Source organism: Genypterus blacodes, unplaced genomic scaffold, assembly GCF_046128005.1.
Source record: "Genypterus blacodes isolate CSIRO-AG114 ecotype Tasmania unplaced genomic scaffold, CSIRO-AGI_Gbla_v1 ptg000072l_1, whole genome shotgun sequence".
Lineage (NCBI taxonomy): Eukaryota > Metazoa > Chordata > Actinopteri > Ophidiiformes > Ophidiidae > Genypterus > Genypterus blacodes.
The window spans coordinates 1605392-1624423 of record NW_027466882.1 but is presented as its reverse complement, the minus strand read 5'-3'; the positions used below and the strand labels follow the sequence as shown (position 1 = coordinate 1624423).

Here is a 19032-nt window from a genome sequence, read left to right as displayed (position 1 = left end):
GATTGCATTGGTGGAGTGCACAGACCTGTACATTGTTAAGCCCAAGTACAATGCTGTTCTCTTATCCAATGTAGAGGTTGAGGCTTAGGGGAGAGGCTCAACGCCACTGGGCACACACCAAAACTAATCAACCATTTACACAGACTGAGTACTCTACTGAGTGGGTTTATTTATAAAATGTATTTATTTCAATCCAACATCTGTAAGGCAACATTTAAAACATCATCTCTTCATCTCTGTATGACTGTGGGGGTTTCACAGTAACTGCACAGCGCAACACTGAATAAGCACCAACCTGATTGAAGCTTATTTAGTCTAAATGAGCTGTATCCATTACTGACATGTTGTTGTTAGGTGTGTCTCAGGTAAAAGCCAATAAAAATCAGCATGTTAATGAACTGCTACATATGTAAGAGCCACATTACACTGCATCCTCTGGTGTTAAAGCTAAAATGATGTCAACTCAGCAAAGCACTACATTTCTCTCCTGTAGGTGAGGTCAGAATATGACATCACCTGCTCTACCTCCAGGTAACAGTAAATTAAGATATGTAGATTCTAGTAATACATACATATGTAATAATGTTATAAACCAACAACACAGCTTCTTCAAAGATGTAAACTGCTAACAACTAGTGAGCTGATTCATGTGGCAAACCATGTGAAACACATTTGCTTCAGTACACGCTGTAAGCCTGACAGAAATTAAACATAGTTAATATATATAATATCATATATGTGGCCCCCCAAATACTATTATAAATGTTTTGCCAATTTAGACCTTAGTTAATAAACTCAGTGCTCAGTTGAAGGTGAAATCCTTCCAAATGTTCCTTCAGTTTTTCCCGAATATCTTCTTTGATTTCCATCGGTGTGCTACTGATACAGACATCTGAATGCTGCTCACCGTGATCCACATCACAGGTGAATTCAATGCCCACTTCTCTGGACAGACTCTCCAAGCATCTGTCGTCAGTGTTCTCTGTCATGTGCTCCGAGTCTCTTTTAAAACCTATTTCTGATACAGAAATGGTTCGTGCTTCTTCTTCATCAGCTCTCTCCTTCCATAGTAACCCGTCGTCAGAGGACACGGGCACTAGAATGAACACCTGCTGCATCTGCAGATCGTCCTCTTGCTGCTGTCCACTATTTTCAGGCTCCACTGTGCACACGTCTGAGAGGAGTAACTCTTGCTGACAGCCTCTCTCCGATCTCAAACTCTGCCCGTGAGCATCCTGCAGCGACAGTCCAGTGGGTGCCGCCGGCTGCAGGCCAAGGCCCTGAGTCTGCAGCAGGACCTGGGGAGTCTGGGTTAGGTTTGTATCATTGTTAACATGTGACGTGGTCTTTACGCTTTTCTCACGTTGCCTTTCCAGCTTGACTCCCTGCACGTCATTGGTGTTTTCACCTATGCCACAATCATCAACCCCCTTCTGTTCGTCATGAGCTATGGGTTGTCCACCTTTCCCAGTCTTTGCAACTCTGTGTGTTTCCTGCTCCCCATCATGCCCTTGACCTCTCCCACAATAAAAGCAGTATCTCCCCTCTTCCTCAAACCAACTGTTGCTGTCTGTAGGAAAATGCCCTGCAAAGTCTCCTTGTTCCCTACATCTGTCGTCATGTAACCTTATATCCTCAGATTGTGCATCTGTCTCACCCTCCCGCTGGTTAGCCAAGGAAGATGCTCTCACGGCTCCATTTCCACCTCCTTTGCTGCGTCTGTTCTCCACACTTGCTGCCCAGCTTCCACAGTTCTGAGGTCCCTCTTGTGAGACTAACAGAGTGTGTTTCAGGTGTTTATCACGGAGTCGCAACACTGTGGTCCGCAGGCGGTTCTCTCGACGCCTGGCTGCGTGTAATTGTTGTAAAGCCCTCTCCAAGTTGTCAATAGCCCGGTCGTAACGCTTCCTCCATAGCAGGGGGCAGAGCTGTGCATAGCTATGCTCTTTTGGCAAGTAGAAGCCTGGAGGAGGGGGCAGGCGTCTCATGTAACGCGAAGGAGAATGGGGGCGAGAAACTGGCTGGGGGTTCTGGTCCTGCTGGGAGACCATTGCAACCTCTGGAGTCTCTGAAGGAGCTACGGGTACATTCTCATTCAGGTCCTCAGGTGGCTCATTCTCCCCACATGTCCGCACCGAGTTCTCTACCTCTCTAGCTTCAGCTGTATCTTCTTGAATGGGCTCCTGGTCAATCAGCTGTTCTTTCAACGAGTGAGCAATCTTCCTAAAACGGACAAGCAGACAAAAAACATGGCTATGGTTAAAAAGCGGCTTACATTTACATCAAGATAATGAAATTAAAGTTTGTGAATCCATGTCTGAATGTGACTGTGGTTACCTGATTTGATTGTTTCCTCGTTTGTGATGTGCCCCCGGGCCTCTGCGTTTGGCTTCTGAAGAGGAATCAAATAATGTAGGAAATGCATCCATCTTTAGTCTTCTGATGCCGCTGTGTAAATAAATAAAAAAGTTAGAATGTACGATATGTTTGTGCACATCTTAACATTGTCGAATACACTGCTCAAAAAAATTAAGGGAACATTGAAATCATTTAAATGTTCAAAGTCTTTACTGATGTACACTGTATAATTTGATGAGAACAAAATGATGATGTAACAATGGTCAATGGAAACCAGAATCATCAACCCATTTAGTGCATCAGTGAGCACCTGGATAGTATGTGGCGGTCCCATAGGTGCTCAATTGGATTTAGGAGTAGTAGGAGCAACCCTCTACCCAAGACCATCACTAACCCGCCGCCAAGCCAGTAATGCTGGATGACGTTACAGGCAACATAACGTTCAGCACAGCGTCTTCAGAGTCTTGAGACACTCACATGTCACGCCTGTCACATGAGCTCAGTGTGAACCTGCTCTCATCTGTGAAGAGAACAGGGCGCAAACGGCGGATCCGCCAACGCTGCTGTTCTCTGGCCATTGCAAATCGAGTGGCACAGTGCTGGGCTGTGAGTACAGGACCCAATAGACTAGAGGATGTCAGGCCCTCATGACACCCTCGTGTAGTCTGTTTCTGAAAGCTTGGTCAGAAACATACACACTAGTAGCCTGCTGGAGATCATCCTGTAAGGCAGTGCTCCTCCTGTTTCTCCTCTCACAAACCATTCATTCACTGTTTGGGGGTTGTCTTGCTTTTGTCACTCCATTGCACCTGCTGCCTCTTTCATTTGGACCAAAGCAGCACTTGTGCTTCCTAAATGGACAGATTGATTTCCCTGAAGTTGATTGATGATTTGATTTTATACTGAGATGAAGTGTTCTTTCTTTTGAACAGTGTATATACTGCAAATCCAGACAATGGTCAATGGAATGTAAGTTCAAGTATTAGTATATGTACTATGTAATCTTAATGTTTGTAATGGAAATCGCCTTACAGACCTGCATCCAGTCAGTTCAAAGCTTTCTGTGGTGAAGTGTTTAGAACAAAAGTAGACAAAGTCAGTCTGAGGATCCCACGAGTCTGTGCGATGGGAATTTGTGATCCATAGACTCCTCCGAGTAGTTCCTTTAGGTAATCTGGTGAAAGAAATTGTCAAGAAAATGTCAATCATGTTGAAATGAAATAGAAACTGGATTCCATTTTTGGAAGAAGAAAAACAATTCTACATCTCCCTTATTCACACAGACTGGAATTGTTTTTACAAGCATCTGAGTCACAGAAATGACATAACGATCCTGCGAGCGCTGAGCAACACACTCACTTGTGAAAGGTGATACCAGCATTGCGAGTCTCACGGTTGTCCCGTGATTTGCAGCCACCTGCTGAGCAATGTCTTGGCATCTGAAACGAGTAGAAGAAGAAATTTGTTTTTTAAGGTCACATACTTCAAAGCATGATTCAGTTTTGTGATTATGAGGCAAGCAGCAGGAGAAAACACAGGGGTGAAAATAGTTCCAATCTTCACCGGTTCATATTCTCCTCCTCCCATCCTCAGCATCATGCATCCCTGAACACACACATTCTATTTTTTCACGCGTGTTGCTGTTGAAATAAGAAACACTTGATGATTGATTTATTTAAATTGTGTTTCACAGAATCATTTGTGAATGTTGACATCACTTTCAAAATCATTATTTTGTTTTAAATTAGAAGAAACTTATAACTAAATTCATCAACAATTGACAAACAAATAACTGTCTTTCAATTTCAAAGCAACAAGGCAAAACACAAGGATTCTTAGATGTAAAGATTGTATAACAGTAATCAGAATATTACAAATAGTGTGTTTTTACTAATATTCATTTCATAAAATATTTGTTTTGGGGGAGAGAAGACCAGGCTAGAAAACATAGCATATAGAGGTTACATCACTGTCTCTGTGTCCATCCTCTGCTCCACTCCGCTGTCCGTCTCTGAAGGATGGATCTAAATAGCTGCAGGAGTGTGTCTGGTGGGGCTGAGACATAGAGCTGAATGGTCAGCACGGCCATCTCCCTTTGCTTTCTGCCTTGGTGTCCCTTCTTCCTGCTACTACGTACCGGCACTGGATCTTTCAGTGGTATAGTGTACTGGACCCTACTTTCACCCCCGAGGATACATCAATCTGAGCAGAGCATCTCAACAAAACACCTCAAACATGAAACATGACATGTAATCCGAATATCATTTCCGGTCCCATTGTTGATGCAAACAAATAGTGTTTTTTCTATAATTAATCATCTGCATTTGTATTTTACAAACACACACACATACATACAGAACTGTAAAAAGGTGAATCAATCTTTCACATTATGTCAGTGTCTTATTGAACCCTAATGTTTGATCTTGCTTGGCTCAGCATCAGTACAACCATTACATACGACGTCTCTGCTTTCAAAAGTGATGACCCTTAATCTATTACTTTCTGAGAGACATTACTGTTCATTTAAATGCACTACCAAGCGCTTTACCCAAGTGTACTGATCTGATTTTCCTTTTTTATTCCCTTTAATATGCTTTTATAGTTTTCTTGGCTTTATTTTTGAAATATGACCTATTTGTTTAAAATAATAAAGGGTTTTTTAATGTGATCCTTGATTAGCTCTGGACTCACGCTATTTCAATGTGCTGGTCGCATGAGTCATAACGCTTGCTTCTCTAACAGTGTAAATATTCCGTGCTGAGAAGTCTTTTGATATAATCGTAATGTTGCTGGTAAAATTGGTGCTGAATAATGATCAGTTGCAATTTTTACGTTTTCATTTGTGCTTAAATTTTGATTTCATGACGATTTCCATTTAAAGATCAAAGGAAAGTAGAAAATACGTTTTATAATCGTGGCTTTTATTGGCTATTTCAGAGTGACAACAATCGTAAGGGAAACAGACGCGCTCCCTCGCTGGTTAACGTTAATTCAGTTAAAGGAACTCCTAACTAGGGACGCGGGAGACGCTTCGCAGCTCTGTTTACCTGCTGCAAGGCAACTTTGAATCCACACTCACTTCACTCGTTTTCAAAAGCCGGCCAGTCCCAATCCAAGCTGGCGTGATGTTGGGTAAAGTTTCACATTTATGTCCAGTGAAGACTGGTGGGATCAATGCAGAATGTGTAAATACTACAAATATTACCTTTGTAGTGTAGATTTCGACCTCACGAAGATGGCTGCTCTGGTCCTTCACCCTCCTTACGACATCTCTAGTCTTCTTCAAGTGTTTGTTTTGTCGGTTGGTAAATAACCCGAAGTACTTTACTGCCCCCTGCTGGACCGGAGTTTGAGTCACACTGGCTATTTCTTCAAGCTCAATTACCTTATTTACGAGAACGCAGTCCCAGTGTGAGTTGTAATGTGAGTTGTGTGTGTCAGGACCTTCACTATCGATTATTTTCATACAGGCTGATGGTGGCACTGCAATCATACATTTGACATTTATCATATTTAACGTTACAACTTATAACTTATAACTTATAACGTCAAGTCATGGAATCAAACTATTTCCTGGATTCATTGGATCTAACTAAAAACATACACACAGACCTATTTGTGACTACGCATTACACAAAGTTACCTTTTTCAAAATCGCATGAGAACATGATGGGAAAGTCACAAAAACAAAGAACGCATCACAATGTTTGAATTTCATGCAGTGATCGTAAACGCACCCTAAATCAATACCACATGTTCAACTGCACGTTTGTCATTTTAATTTGACACAGGCTTTTGTGTCAAATTAAGACGACTCTCACACTCCATATTGAAGCTAGTTCAGCCACATACAGATGTGGCTTCAAGAGTTGGTGCCCTTCCAATTTCTATCCGCTGATCAACAAAGTCTGTCAGCAGGATTCTGGATCAGTCAGGCAGGATATGCATCAGTCAGGCAGGATATGCATGGTAATTAATTTCAGTGAGAGGAAAATAAGGTCAAAATGATAAATTATGAAAGGTAAAATATGTTTTATTACACCACCGTTTCACAAAAACAAAATCAAAAGTAGAGCACATAAAATTAATCAAAAATACATTCAAGTCACTCAAGGCAGTGTCATGATCCTGTGTTTTGTTGTCCTTTGTTCATTTTTTGTTTTATTTTGTTGTTTATCCCTGTTTCTGTTACTTTAAATCCTTCTTTGCCTCTGGATTGATTTTAGTATCCCCTTATTCCCTAGTCATTTTTTAGCTCTAGTATTTGTGTTTACATTATTTTTCTGTAGGTTTTATGCTTGTATTTGCCCAAAATCTGAGGCTGCTGTCCTCATGGTAGCCTAAACACACATAAATGCATGTACAGTATGTTTGTAGTGTTGTAATTGTTATTTAAAGAGAGCACAGCAGTTCCAGTCACCTTTCTGGGCATTTTCAAGCTGTGCTGTGTGCAGGGACACTGTGTGGAACCACTGGCAACATCTATCCCACTGAATGTGTTAAAGTAGGAGTAGAAACGCATGTCAGTGGTGTGCAACAAATAATTACAAAGGGCAATGTGATTGTGATGTGATGCAAAATAAAGGATAAGATTCGTGCCTACAGTGTTTTGGTTTAGTTTCTATCTGTGTCTATATTTGCTAACCTAGATGAACTGAAAGCTTAGTGCCTACAGTGGAGGATGTGTACCAGGTTACCAGGTAAAGCCTGAAATAACACTACCTGTGCTGTGACTAATAAATGTGACTAATTTATACAATATCACAATATAACTAAAAGGTCTCAAACACCTCAGACTTTGACTTTGACTTTGATTTCATGAACCAAGATTTTACGTTCATTAAATTAATTAAATAATATATTCCCCATTTCCTTTTCAGATTATTTACAAATTAACCAACAAAGTTAGCTATGTGGAATTGATTTATAGCCCCTCAAATTGCACGTGTAGAACTATTTCTGGTGAAATAAGTGAGACTTTCACCAAATTCTCCAAAATGGTACAGTATAAGTGTTGGATTTTGTTTAAGTGTGTAGTCAGAATTGCCCTGAACACAACCATATCAGTAATTATAACTATACTAACTGGCGAAATAATAATTTTCAGCTCCACAAATATCAGACTTTACTTTGAAAACCTCCAAAATGGTAAAGTGCTTGATTTTGTATCTGTGTGGAGTCAGAGTTGCCTTGAACCCAACCATATCGGCCATTTTCAGCACATATAATGAAATTTAATTTTATAGCCCCTTAAATATCAGACATCAAGACATTTCTAGGTAAAAATGCTTATTTTGAAAGACGGATCTAGTCACCTGTGTATCCTCACGCTAGCTTTGCAGTTTATTTTGAAAAACGGGCATAGTTACTTGTGTATCATTGCGCTAACTTTGCCAAGTTCCCCCCAATGTGTTTACCTTAAAAGAGAGCCCGCGTGCGCTCTTAATGTGGGGGCGGCGGAGTTTCTGACCTGATCACCTGGATACAGATGTTTGATGGGATTGGCATAAAATAAACCATTACATCGGCCGGTCAAGGCAAGGGTAGACCCTCTCACCCCACCCCCTCCACCAAACACACACGCACACGCGCACGCACGCACGCACACACGCACACACACACACACACACACACACAGTGCAAACAGGAGTCACCGTCGCCCCCATCCCATCAGCAGCAGAGGGGCGGGGTGAAGGCAGACCACATCCTATCCCACATAGATCAGATCAGTCCCCTACTCAACTGAAAGATCCACACGGGGGAAAGCAGCAGAAGCTAAACAAGGAATCGTTCACAAATATGGCAAGATGAGGACCCTCTGCGTGAGACACGGGCCTCCGTGTATGTGTCCACGTCCCCGCCGATTGTCGTGATGTCTGCTGCGTGAGTGAAGGTTTGTGTCGCCGGTGACATCAGCCTGCCTGACCGCCCGCTCCTCTGCGCTCCCCAGGCTGCCGGCTGGCGGCTCCCTCCCCGGCGTCCTGTCGCTCCCCGTCTCATGCAAAACAGAACGGTCCCGGGAAGCTCCAGCAACACAAACTCCAATGGTTTTTGCTCCTGCAACTGCACCGGATCCCAGCCGCAGGGCATGGATATATGTGAGTCATCCGCGGGGATTTTTTTTTACACGGTTGGGTCAAAATGTACAGTTTTGCGCATTTCCGGGCGAGGCGAAGCGCTTATATCCACAAATACTGTTTACATAATGACAGCAGTTTACAGAGTGGTCTACCCGGCTGCTCTTGTTAGTTTGTTCGCAAATCAAGCTAAACTAACCTTCGATGTAATGTACATTCTCTGCGTGTGTAGTAAAATAATTGAGGACAGTCTGTATATTCAGTGGGAGTAAGTAAAGCCAGACATAGTGATGGCTGTGACTCTCCAGGCCACAGTAATGTCTTACTTAGATTTAACTGTCGTCAAAGCCTTGGTTGACGCAATATTGTTTATATTGTGTGGCTTTGTAATTGTAGATCTGTTTGTTTGGGTGAAATGTTGGTCCTGGTGTGGGTCTGCTGTGGATCATGAGCGGGTTTGGGCTAAATGCTCATATTCCTAATGGGATTGCTGAGAGTTGGCTAGACGTGCGCTACATTGCGGCAGGTTTTTTACTTTGCGTAGTTTGCCCTGTTTGTTGTGTCTGTGGACAGGCTGGTCTCAGAGGCCTCCACCCTCCCCCACATCGGCTCACTTCCCGCCGGCAGACTGCTGCCAGACAGTCCGGTCCCAGCAGGACAAAGACCGTAATAGAAACCAGTGGGGCGTCACTGGTGACAAATGGCCAAATGTATTGTGATATTCAAATGAGAGCAGCCTGGTCCAGACTGCTCCATCTGACACTCAGACACCAGTCACCTACCCCAACTTAGCTCCCACAATGCGTCTGTAACAGACACATTCAGCTCCTAGATAAGGTTAGACTGATAATTTACATATGATAATCATCTGCAGATCCATTGTAGTGATACAGGAGGTGCTTTTCTAAGAGGTATTTGTAATTAAGAAAAGTATTGTTGGCATATTTCTTTTTTTCTTGAGATAATATATAATCTGAGTTCCTGTGTTTTCTCAATTTTAGTACGTTATTATTTGTAGTACAATAATCAAAATCACACAGGAAAGGTTACATTGGTTATTAACCATTATTATTATTATTATTATTGTTATTATTATTAATATTAAGCAGTTATTTATCAATATTATCGATAAAAAAATATGTTCAGTTAGCAACGATGCTTAACACATTAAGCCACTACAGGTAATTAACCCTTAGGATCCCAACATCCTGTCATGAGCAAGGATACTGGCCATTATTTATCTTTTATTCATGATAGTTTATTAGTTGTAGTATTATGGTATTCTGTGAGGTAATTTTGGAAATTGTCCTCTAGCTGTGTGATATCATGGGATGTCCAGTGTTCTGAGTGTACCGAAGAGCCACTTCCTGTTTATTTTAGGTAGAGGCTTTTATCTGACCACTAGACACCATTTTCACAGGGGAGACAGTGCTATTTATAGAGCAGTTCTGAGAGAGAGAGGAGCAGAGAGAGAATCTCAACTCTTAATTGGTTGTGTTACTAGAGCAAATTCAAACACATACATGTGCAGACGTTTCTCCAAGGAAGGTAAAAGCCAGTTGATACAGCAGTTTTCAGAGACTGATCTGGATCCTAAAAGTGGCTGCAGGAATATTACAGCATGTTATCTTACAGCTATACAGTTGTATGGTGCTTAGTGTTTAGTGTATTAGTTTGGTTGAAAGGGACTGTGCACAGAGGTTAATGTGCCATGGCTAGTTTTCATTTGTATATTATTTGACTAACTTCCCCCTGCTGTGGTTAGTGACCAGAACAAGCACTGCTGCACACAGTGTACACATTGTTTCTTCATAAACAAGACACACATATAAAATCTCAAAGTTAGATATATTTGCTGATCAGCAGAAAGCCAAGAAAGTGTCTGATGATAATAGCAGTGGAGGTGCTTTAGTGATGTTGTGGTAACACAGTCCTTATCTTACATCGGCCCCAGTAGCATTTGTTTGAACAATTCTAAAGCTAATGTCAGTGTTAGATTTCAGTTGTGGTTTGGATTGTTTAAAATATATCCTGCACCACAGCTCTGCTCTAATGGTTCCAGTTTATGGTGCGCAGTGTTCACGTGAAAGAAGCAGCGTGTTGGTGTGGTATTGTCGTGTCAGGGAAGTTTGGATTCTCTGCTTGTCACTATCAAGTTTGGTTAATTTTCCATTCTTTCTGGCAAAACAAAACAAAAGCATGAAACGAACTGACTCAAGTTAAACAAATACATAAAAAACAGACTGCAGTTTTTTTCCCAACAAGACACTCATTCACATGAGCAATAACATGCGTCTGGGATGAAATTAAGATAAATATTAGTCTTGAATTTGTAATGTTTTTGTGTGATAGTGAGCTGGATATGGAGCCAATTGAACCACACCTCCAAGCCAGCCGCAAAATCACATAGCTCCTCTCGTGGGAACAAACCCAAAACCCAAGGGAATATGGGTATAAGGAGACAAATGTCAATATGTGAGGACAAAACCTGGCATCCAAAAATGACGATTATGTTCAGTTACTTCTTTATGTCTTATCATATTATAAATATATATATGATTTAGCAGTGCAAATGTGATTTTGTGAGGCGAGCACAGGCGACTGACTCAGGCCCAAGCAGAGCAGCTGCAGAGGACGCAGACATAGACAGAGCCTACACACAGACACCAAGGACATTACCAATGCACCAGACTCCTCATTACAGCCGGCTGCTGTCTAGGTTTGGCTCCTCCTCAGGGTGAAAGGTGAAGGCCTGTCAGTCACTGCCAGAGTCTTTGTCTTCCCTCTGTTTTCTGATTTAACCCACACAATATAATGAAATGTACACACATATATATATTTATCTCCAAACATTTTTTCATATTTATCTACATATTAAAGACAGCGTTAATAATTACTACACCTAAGTAGTGAATGTTGAAACAGCTCTATTATCACACACACAAGCACCGTGAAGTATATTTTTATATTTACAGAGAAGCACATCCAGTCCTTCATTTATGACACATACTACTTTGTGTATGCTGCTGCTGCATTTCTCTCCCTGCCTAAGTCCCGCGTTAGCCAGTTTAAGAAGGATGTCTGTGTCTATATCTGTGATTGAGTTAGAGTTTGTGGTGGTTTTGATGCGTTTTTTTTTTACAGGAAAATGCTATTGTGGCGGGAAGTTAATCCCTGCAGGCTATGACTCACTGGTTTTAGAGTAAAACGGGAGAAATGGGTAGTAGTAGTTTAGTTCCTAGTTCACCTGGAGCTTTTGTTTGGACCCTGAAGTATCCCACTCTTAGGTCAGTTTGTTTGGACATTCAAAATTCAGTAGCAGTCCATGGTAGAATATGAGAAGTCAAAACATTTGGACTATAAAAACACATTTCTTGCTAGTAAAAAACAAAACAATATACTGACTAGTTTTAATGGAATTTGGAGATGTAATTTAAAGTAAAATTGTAGTCATGACTTGTTATACTTAAACTGAGCTGTGTAAAGTGCAGACAACCGCCAGGAATACATCCCAATACAGTTATGTCATTCACTTATCCTGGCATAGTAAATGTCTTGTCAAGTGTTCATACATGACTTCCTGGTTTAGACCAGAGCAAAGCAACTACAGCAAATGCCCCAGATAGCAATAGAAAATAAAGACCTTAACAATATTGTTAAGGGGAACTTGTAGAATGCTGATGAGGTGACCAGAAAGACGTGATATTAGGGTGAATATATAATGATTGGTTTGGAATGTTCTGTCTTGCATTGTGCTAGTAGGCAGGGTTGGGCAATGGTTGTCATGACCTACCATCATCAAACATTACAGGCAGCAGTCTCCTGCCTTACCACAATGACTAGCTATGGTTGATAGGAGGTTTGCAACAGAACTACAAAGCCACTGGGTTGTACTGTGTAAAGCTACAAAATATCTAAAGATGTTTATATTATCTGTTTTGTTTTGTTTTCAGCTGAACTGGAGTTTGTTCAGATAATAATTATCGTGGTGGTGATGACCGTGATGATTGTGGTGATCATCTGCCTTCTTAACCACTACCGGCTGTTAGCCCTGGCCTTCCTGAGCAGGCACAGCCAGTCCCACAGAGACCAGGCCACACAACTGGTAGGTGACACTACATCTATCTATCTGTATCTGAAATGATGTTGTTAGGTGAGCAGTGCTGCCCCAAAACCACGACTCTGGTGGGACTCAAACCCACAACCTTTGAATGCCTATTCTGTAGTTGACTAGAAGTCCAATGCGCTATCCATTGCGCCACAGAGCCACATATACCTGTCTGTCTGTCTGTCTTTCTGTCTGTCAGTCTGTCTGTCTGTCTGTCTGTCTGTCTGTCACATATTTTTTAAAGACCAAAAAATACATACAGTAAGATAAAACACACACACACACACTCTAGCCCACATACCTCAGATTGTAACAACTGTCCTCTCCCCCCTCTCTCCCTCGCTTTCTGTCTCTCTGTCTTTCTCTCTCTCAGAATGCCAGTCTGTGGCCAGACAGTGTCCTGGCTCAGCAGAGAACTGCTGAGGTAAGTTAGTTCAGAACATTTAAACTTGCACAAATGTGTCCTCGTCCTCATTGTACACATTTACAGCTAGTTACCTGTGATGGATATCTGCTCACATGTGAATGTGGAAGCACATGTGTACTGTATGTTGTCAGGCAGATTAGATAGTATTCTGTTCACAATACAGTCTGTCAGCATTTATATCTTGCATTAGTATGCATTCTTGTTATCTGGGTAATGTGTCAAGAGGTAAATGGGCCTTATATTGAAATTCAATGAGGGAACTTTGAGAAAGCCTTGTCAGTAAATGATAATAACCCTTATCCTTATGTTCAATAGTCTGACTGAAATGCAGGCCCTGAAAACAATTGATGTTTTCATTAAAGAGGATTCTTGTTGCAAATGCTTGCTTTAAATGTTATCATTTACATTTCCTGGTGGTTTTAATTGGTTTTATTTTGGTGTGTGTGTGTTTATCTGCGCTCAGGTGATGTGTGAGCACCTAACCAACAACCTGCCATCCTTCATGCAGCAGCGACTGTGCCGCCTTCAGCCCACCTACCCCTACCTGCAGCAGGAGATCATTGACCTCCCCCCTATCATCTGCTTATCAGATGGGGAAGAGCTGCCACCCTATAAAGGCACCTGCAACCTACAGCTTCGTGACCCGGAGCAGCAGCTGGAGTTGAGCCGGGCCTCAGTGCGCGCTCCACCAAACAGGACCATCTTTGATAGCGACTTCATAGACATGTATATACACAGCAGGAGTCCACAGGTCCCAAGCAGTGACTCCAGAGTGGATGCTGCCAGTGCTGGGATGGAGGACCCCCCTCCCTCCTACAGTGAGGCAATGGGACACTACGCTGGTACCACAGACTTTCACTGTCAGTATATCAATAATTCCCAGACACAGGAACTACAAGGAACTACAGATTCTGAGACGGTATACCACAGTGGCAGCAGCAGCCCTGAAAGCACAACAGTGGCCACTAGTGGGCAAAACAAGAACAGTTGATAGGAGAACCTGTAGTGAGAGAGGAAAGATGGCAGCCCCTATTTTGCTCTCTCTGTTTCCACCACATAAAAGGAGAGTAGCTCTGACTAACTCAGCTATGCTCTCACCCTCCAAACAGTAAATGATACAAACTTAGAAGCTAACCTTTTTATCTAACCATAACACTGCAAGGTTTGTCTGGAATTCTGTACTTAAAGTAACATTTTGTTTGTTTGTTTTGTTTGTTTTTTAATGCTTTTTGTTTGTGTGTATGCTAAGATTGTGTATATATTGAAGTCTTTTCTTTGACTCACCCTTACAATCCTTCAAATCCAGAATTTGAAGTGCAATGATGCACACAATTCATTCGTCGTGGGAACGTAGCAGGCAAGACAGGTAAAAGCTTAGTTTGTGTGAATCTATTCACATATAGAAATACCAGCTTCAGTTATGTAGATATTACAGGTGAAACAATGTCATACTTCAGTTCTGTTTATTGACTCATCCTATCATCATTGCTTGGAGACCAATCGTTTAAAGGTTGCAACTCCCTTTCATTATCCATTCTCTCTCCCACTGCAATCAACTGCTGCGGGTGGCATTTGCTGTTGTGGGGCTGTTATGAATACGCTGCTGACAATGTGCAACTTTGAGCAGTAACCAAGTGTGTTGCAGCTAAACAAATCATTTTTATTTGAAGAACATCTGGATAGGAAGCACAGACTGGCAAAGTTAACTGGAAATGAAACCTTTTTCCCTTTTATAAATTAGGAGAAAAACACCATAAAGAATTGTTAAGTAGCTGCCACAGATTAATGTGACTATAACAAGTGAAAGATGGAGAAGCTCTGGATGGATATGTAAAATGGGATATTGTCACTACTGAGTGAATATTCTGAATATGTTTCCAAATAGCTGTTAATTGGTTTTGGCTGTTTGCTATAATATAGTCAGGCAGTTTTGATATGATTACTTTTAATTAACACACTTTCTTGTCCATTCTTTCCCACATAGCATTCCTAAGGCACTCATAAATATTACAATTCTGTATCTTAAACCAGCACTTACTTGAACTGTCGTGTGAGTGAAAACCTTTTCAAATGCAATTTACTTGCTTATCTTATTTGCTGATGTGCTCTTTGTCTTTCTGTGCTATCACCCAGGCCTCCAAAATAATAATAAGTATAATTCCTACTAGTTATGATTAAACTCACATTTGCAGTGGGACACATCATAGTCATACTGCATGTGTTTGTTGATAGCGTGTTCATAACGCTACCACCCTCAAACTAGATTAGATCTAGATTACTAGCGTGCTTTCACAATGATTGAATAGCAGATGGAATTATGGGAATGTTAGTGCTCGACTTCAGGTTCATGCATATGCAAATGCATTGATTTGAGTTTGTGCTCATGCTCACTAGTTAAGCTCAAAAACAATGTTAGTCTTTACATTGTATTCAATACAGATACTTTATATGTAGTTTATAGGAAACTATTGAACTTATTGCAAATGAATGAGTTTGTTACTTAGATGAACAGGCAACATTGATGAGTCAACTAAAACTACTGCTGCTTGTTTTTTACCTGCTAATTGACATTTCTGCACCTTTCTGCACTTTAACTTGCCATGTTTTAGTTCATATAGTAAGTCATTGTAGCTATAGAGCTACAAACGTTATAGCATTGTGCTTTTTTGCTTTTCTTACTATTTAGATTTCTCAGAAAGGTCAATTTGAATTTAAATTCAGCATTACAATATGTGCCCATCAACTATCAATTATTGGGACACTGCAACAAATTCAGATGTGATGAAATTAAACAAAATTAAATGAATGAGTTTGATAACACCCCTAACTGACCACATCAACACAACAAAGTTTAGATCATAAATGGGAAACTTTGGTCCAGCTGTTTCACACAAGGTTCACGGATCTTGTGACGTAAACAAATGTGGAACCAAAGTTTTCAGGACAAACACTTCTGGGATCTGCTTTGAATAGAACCACGTAAAAGAGTATTTATTTTTATTTATTTGATGTTACATCTTGATTGATATTTTTTGATTGATTGTTTGCCACAAATGACAAAGCCTTGGATAACTTTGTCCTATTTCAACAAAATTGAGTACTTCTTCGTTGTGTCATCTGCACTGAAATTCCACTGCAACCAAAGGCCTTGTTCCATCTAACAGAAGAAAGGCCTGTGACTGCATTCATATGTTTCCATTTGTTAACCATCCAGGTTATGTTTGCAATGCTGCTGCTTTCTGCTCCTGCTGCTGTCATCCACATTAGTATGTCAGCTTTTTCCATTGCTGTGGTCAGAGTATCAAAAGATGTTTTAGCTCTTTATGTCTCCTCGTCACAAACAACATTTTGTGCTTGTAATTTAAAGTCTCAGTTTTGTTTTTTGGTTTGCATGGTATACAATATGTGAGCTCATTAGGTGCCTGATGGTGATTTTGGAGCAGGCACAGGAAACCACTTGCACTCAGAAAGCCCCACCTTTGTTGTGCCTCACTTCCAATGGTGCTTTTTCTTTATTTGTACAGTGCTGTGTATAAACCTTTAATATATTATGCACATGTCCTACCCAGTGGGTAGGTAAAACCCATGAGAACTTTGATAATACTGTAATAATGTAAAGAAAACATTAAAAAGAAAAATACAAATTATTTTAGACTGGTTTGTCATTTGAAGAAGAAAAGGGAAATATGCAACTTCACAACAATCATAAGGATACAACTTTGATGATAGAATCACTCAGGACAGAAGTCATAATCAGTCATGAATGACTAGCCATCTGTTGGATACTACACAAAGACATGGTTTGAACATTTAGTTGACTTAAAATGTAAAAAAATTAATAAAGTGGTGGAACAATGGATGATCAATCAAAGATTAATACCGCCAAATGCAACTTACAGCTGAATAGAGGAACTACAATACTTGTACAGGTTATTTAACATAAGTTGGAAAATATATTAAATAATGAAATACCTCAAATGTTTTGTTGTGGAAATGTTTTATTAATGGTTGTAATGTTGACAAGTCAAGCTAGAGCCTGAGAAGGTAAAACGATGAAGATAATTTTACTTTGTGGAAATCGGCTTTCGGCTACTGATTTTACAAACATCTGTTGTAAAATGATGATTCTCTCAAGTCATCCATACAATGGCAAATGAAAAATATAGTTTTAATAATACTTGGTTGGCTGCTGAAAAAGGAGTTTTTGATACAAGTTATATGGGTGATGCAGTCCTGGTTAACCATGCAATTTATATAAACTACATTTATATAGCGCCAAATCACAGCTGAGGCTAGCTAATGGCTCTCCTACGTTCACATCCTGTTTAACAGCAGGTTGATAACATTCAAAGTGTAGAGAAAATAGATGTGTTTTTAGCCTGGGTTTAACAATTTTCCTTCTTATCAAGTGCAGGAAGTTTATACCAAACTTAAAGGAGCACGGTATGAGAACACTCTATTTCCAAAAGATGTAGTCTCTGTTTTTGGGGTACTGAGGAGTCCTGCCTGCCTGCTGAGCTCTTAGAGCACACCCACGAACATTGGCAGTTATGACGGGGTCAGCCCTATGTTCCCTCAGCCCAATGGTCCCACAGCCCTATGTTCCCTCATTTCTAAGATTATTTCAAAATTAGGCCCTATGTTCCCTCATTCCTAAGATTTTTTTCAAAATGAGGCCCTATGTTCCCTCAGCCCTATGTTCCCTCATTTCTAAGATTTTTTTCAAAATAAGGCCCTATGTTCCCTCAGCCCTATGTTCCCTCATTTTCTAAGATTTTTTCAAAATTAGGCCCTATGTTCCCTCATTTCTAAGATTTTTTTCAAAATTAGGCCCTATGTTCCCTCAGCCCTATGTTCCCTCATTTCTGAGATTGTTTTCAAAATTAGGCCCTATGTTCCCTCATTTCTAAGGGTTAGGGTTAGGGAACATAGGGCTGAGGGAACATAGGGCCTAATTTTGAAAAAAATCTTAGAAATGAGGGAACATAGGGCCTAATTCTGAAAAAAATCTTAGAAATGAGGGAACATAGGGCCTAATTTTGAAAAAAATCTTAGAAATGAGGGAACATAGGGCTGAGGGAACATAGGGCCTAATTTTGAAAACAATCTTAGAAATGTGGGAACATAGGGCTGAGGTAACATAGGGCTGAGGGATCATAGGCATGCTCCCGTTACGACATTGGTTAGATACTGTATAACGGTGTAAGGCTTTGTAATATTCTGTAGAGTAAAAGCTTAGAATGGGTCCTGGCATTAACAGGAAGCCAGTGTAGCGAGGCTAGAACTGCAGTGGTTCAAATCTACAGGTTATGTCCTTCCAGTATAGAAGTAACATATGGTCTAAGGTTTCAGCATCTTCCATACTGAGGAACAAGCTAATCTCAGCTATATTGTGGAGATGAAAATAAGCAACCATAGTAATATTGTTCATATTGCTCATGAAAGACAGGTATTCTTCGTCGAATTAAGAGGGTTGTTATTGTTGTGGTAGATTGCACATGACATGTTGACTCTGTGGCCAACATTGTGCTTCAAAGCAAGCAGGTCCTGGGTTTGATTCCCGCCCAGTCTCTTTCATTGTGCAGTTTGCATGTTCTCCATGTGTTTGCATGGGTTTCCTCCAGGTGCTCTGGTTTCCTTCCAACGCCAAAGACATGCAGCTTAGGTAAATTGGAAACATTTCCCCAGCGTCACAGCAACCTTGAAAGGATAAGAGGCTATACATGATAAACAGATGGATAATTACCTTTTGATTTTTGCATAAAACCAAAAACGTATGTGCCAGATACATTTGATTACATTAGATGACAATATAACATTACACTATGTAACTTTAGACTTAACAAATTATGGATTAAGAGTGAATTCACACAAACATATCTCAGTTTTTATAAAATGGCTTAAAAATCATGCTTTTTCTCTTCCTACCAAGCATTCCCTGTAACATTGATCAAAGCTATTGGAATGAAATAATCATAATTTTAATCAACTTAAAATACAAAGACACTCATGTCACATAAGGTTTGGTCATGACCCTGGAATGCAGAAAAATTACATTTTCA

The 19032-nt window shown here is 40.5% G+C and overlaps 2 protein-coding genes and 1 non-coding gene across 4 annotated transcripts; 1 reads left to right on the top strand and 2 right to left on the bottom strand.

Moving 5' to 3' along the window:
* Window positions 1–166: 166 nt before the first annotated feature.
* Window positions 167–5634, bottom strand: thap7 (THAP domain containing 7). 2 transcript variants are annotated; one of them, XM_076157160.1, is made up of 5 exons: window positions 5564–5634; window positions 3718–3797; window positions 3395–3532; window positions 2338–2448; window positions 167–2223 (listed from the first exon to the last, which is right to left on the bottom strand). In XM_076157160.1, exons 2-5 carry the CDS (start codon window positions 3795–3797, stop codon window positions 783–785), a joined length of 1770 nt encoding a protein of 589 aa, XP_076013275.1. In that variant the 5' UTR covers window positions 5564–5634; the 3' UTR covers window positions 167–782. The 2 variants fall into 2 exon arrangements, with proteins under 2 accessions (XP_076013275.1, XP_076013274.1); XM_076157159.1 differs by having other exon boundaries at window positions 3922–5617.
* A 2459-nt stretch (window positions 5635–8093) lies between these two features.
* Window positions 8094–16912, top strand: LOC143005778 (low-density lipoprotein receptor class A domain-containing protein 4-like). The gene is made up of 4 exons (XM_076157161.1): window positions 8094–8456; window positions 12389–12540; window positions 12917–12967; window positions 13434–16912. Exons 1-4 carry the CDS (start codon window positions 8357–8359, stop codon window positions 13959–13961), a joined length of 831 nt encoding a protein of 276 aa, XP_076013276.1. The 5' UTR covers window positions 8094–8356; the 3' UTR covers window positions 13962–16912.
* On the bottom strand, window positions 12613–12703 carry trnar-ucu (transfer RNA arginine (anticodon UCU)). The gene is given in 2 exon segments: window positions 12613–12648; window positions 12667–12703. It is a non-coding gene; the product is annotated as a tRNA-Arg (tRNA).
* Window positions 16913–19032: the final 2120 nt, after the last annotated feature.

Coding starts and splice junctions, on each gene's coding strand:
- thap7 (XM_076157159.1), bottom strand. CDS start 3,957: ATGATGCTGAGGATGGGAGGAGGAGAATATGAACCG. Junction 3,798..3,921: donor GAGGAGGAGAATATGAACCG/GTGAAGATTGGA, acceptor TACTCGTTTCAG/ATGCCAAGACATTGCTCAGC. Junction 2,449..3,394: donor TTTGAACTGACTGGATGCAG/GTCTGTAAGGCG, acceptor TTATTTACACAG/CGGCATCAGAAGACTAAAGA.
- LOC143005778 (XM_076157161.1), top strand. CDS start 8,357: ATGCAAAACAGAACGGTCCCGGGAAGCTCCAGCAACACAAACTCCAAT. Junction 8,457..12,388: donor GCCGCAGGGCATGGATATAT/GTGAGTCATCCG, acceptor TTTTGTTTTCAG/CTGAACTGGAGTTTGTTCAG. Junction 12,541..12,916: donor GAGACCAGGCCACACAACTG/GTAGGTGACACT, acceptor TCTCTCTCTCAG/AATGCCAGTCTGTGGCCAGA.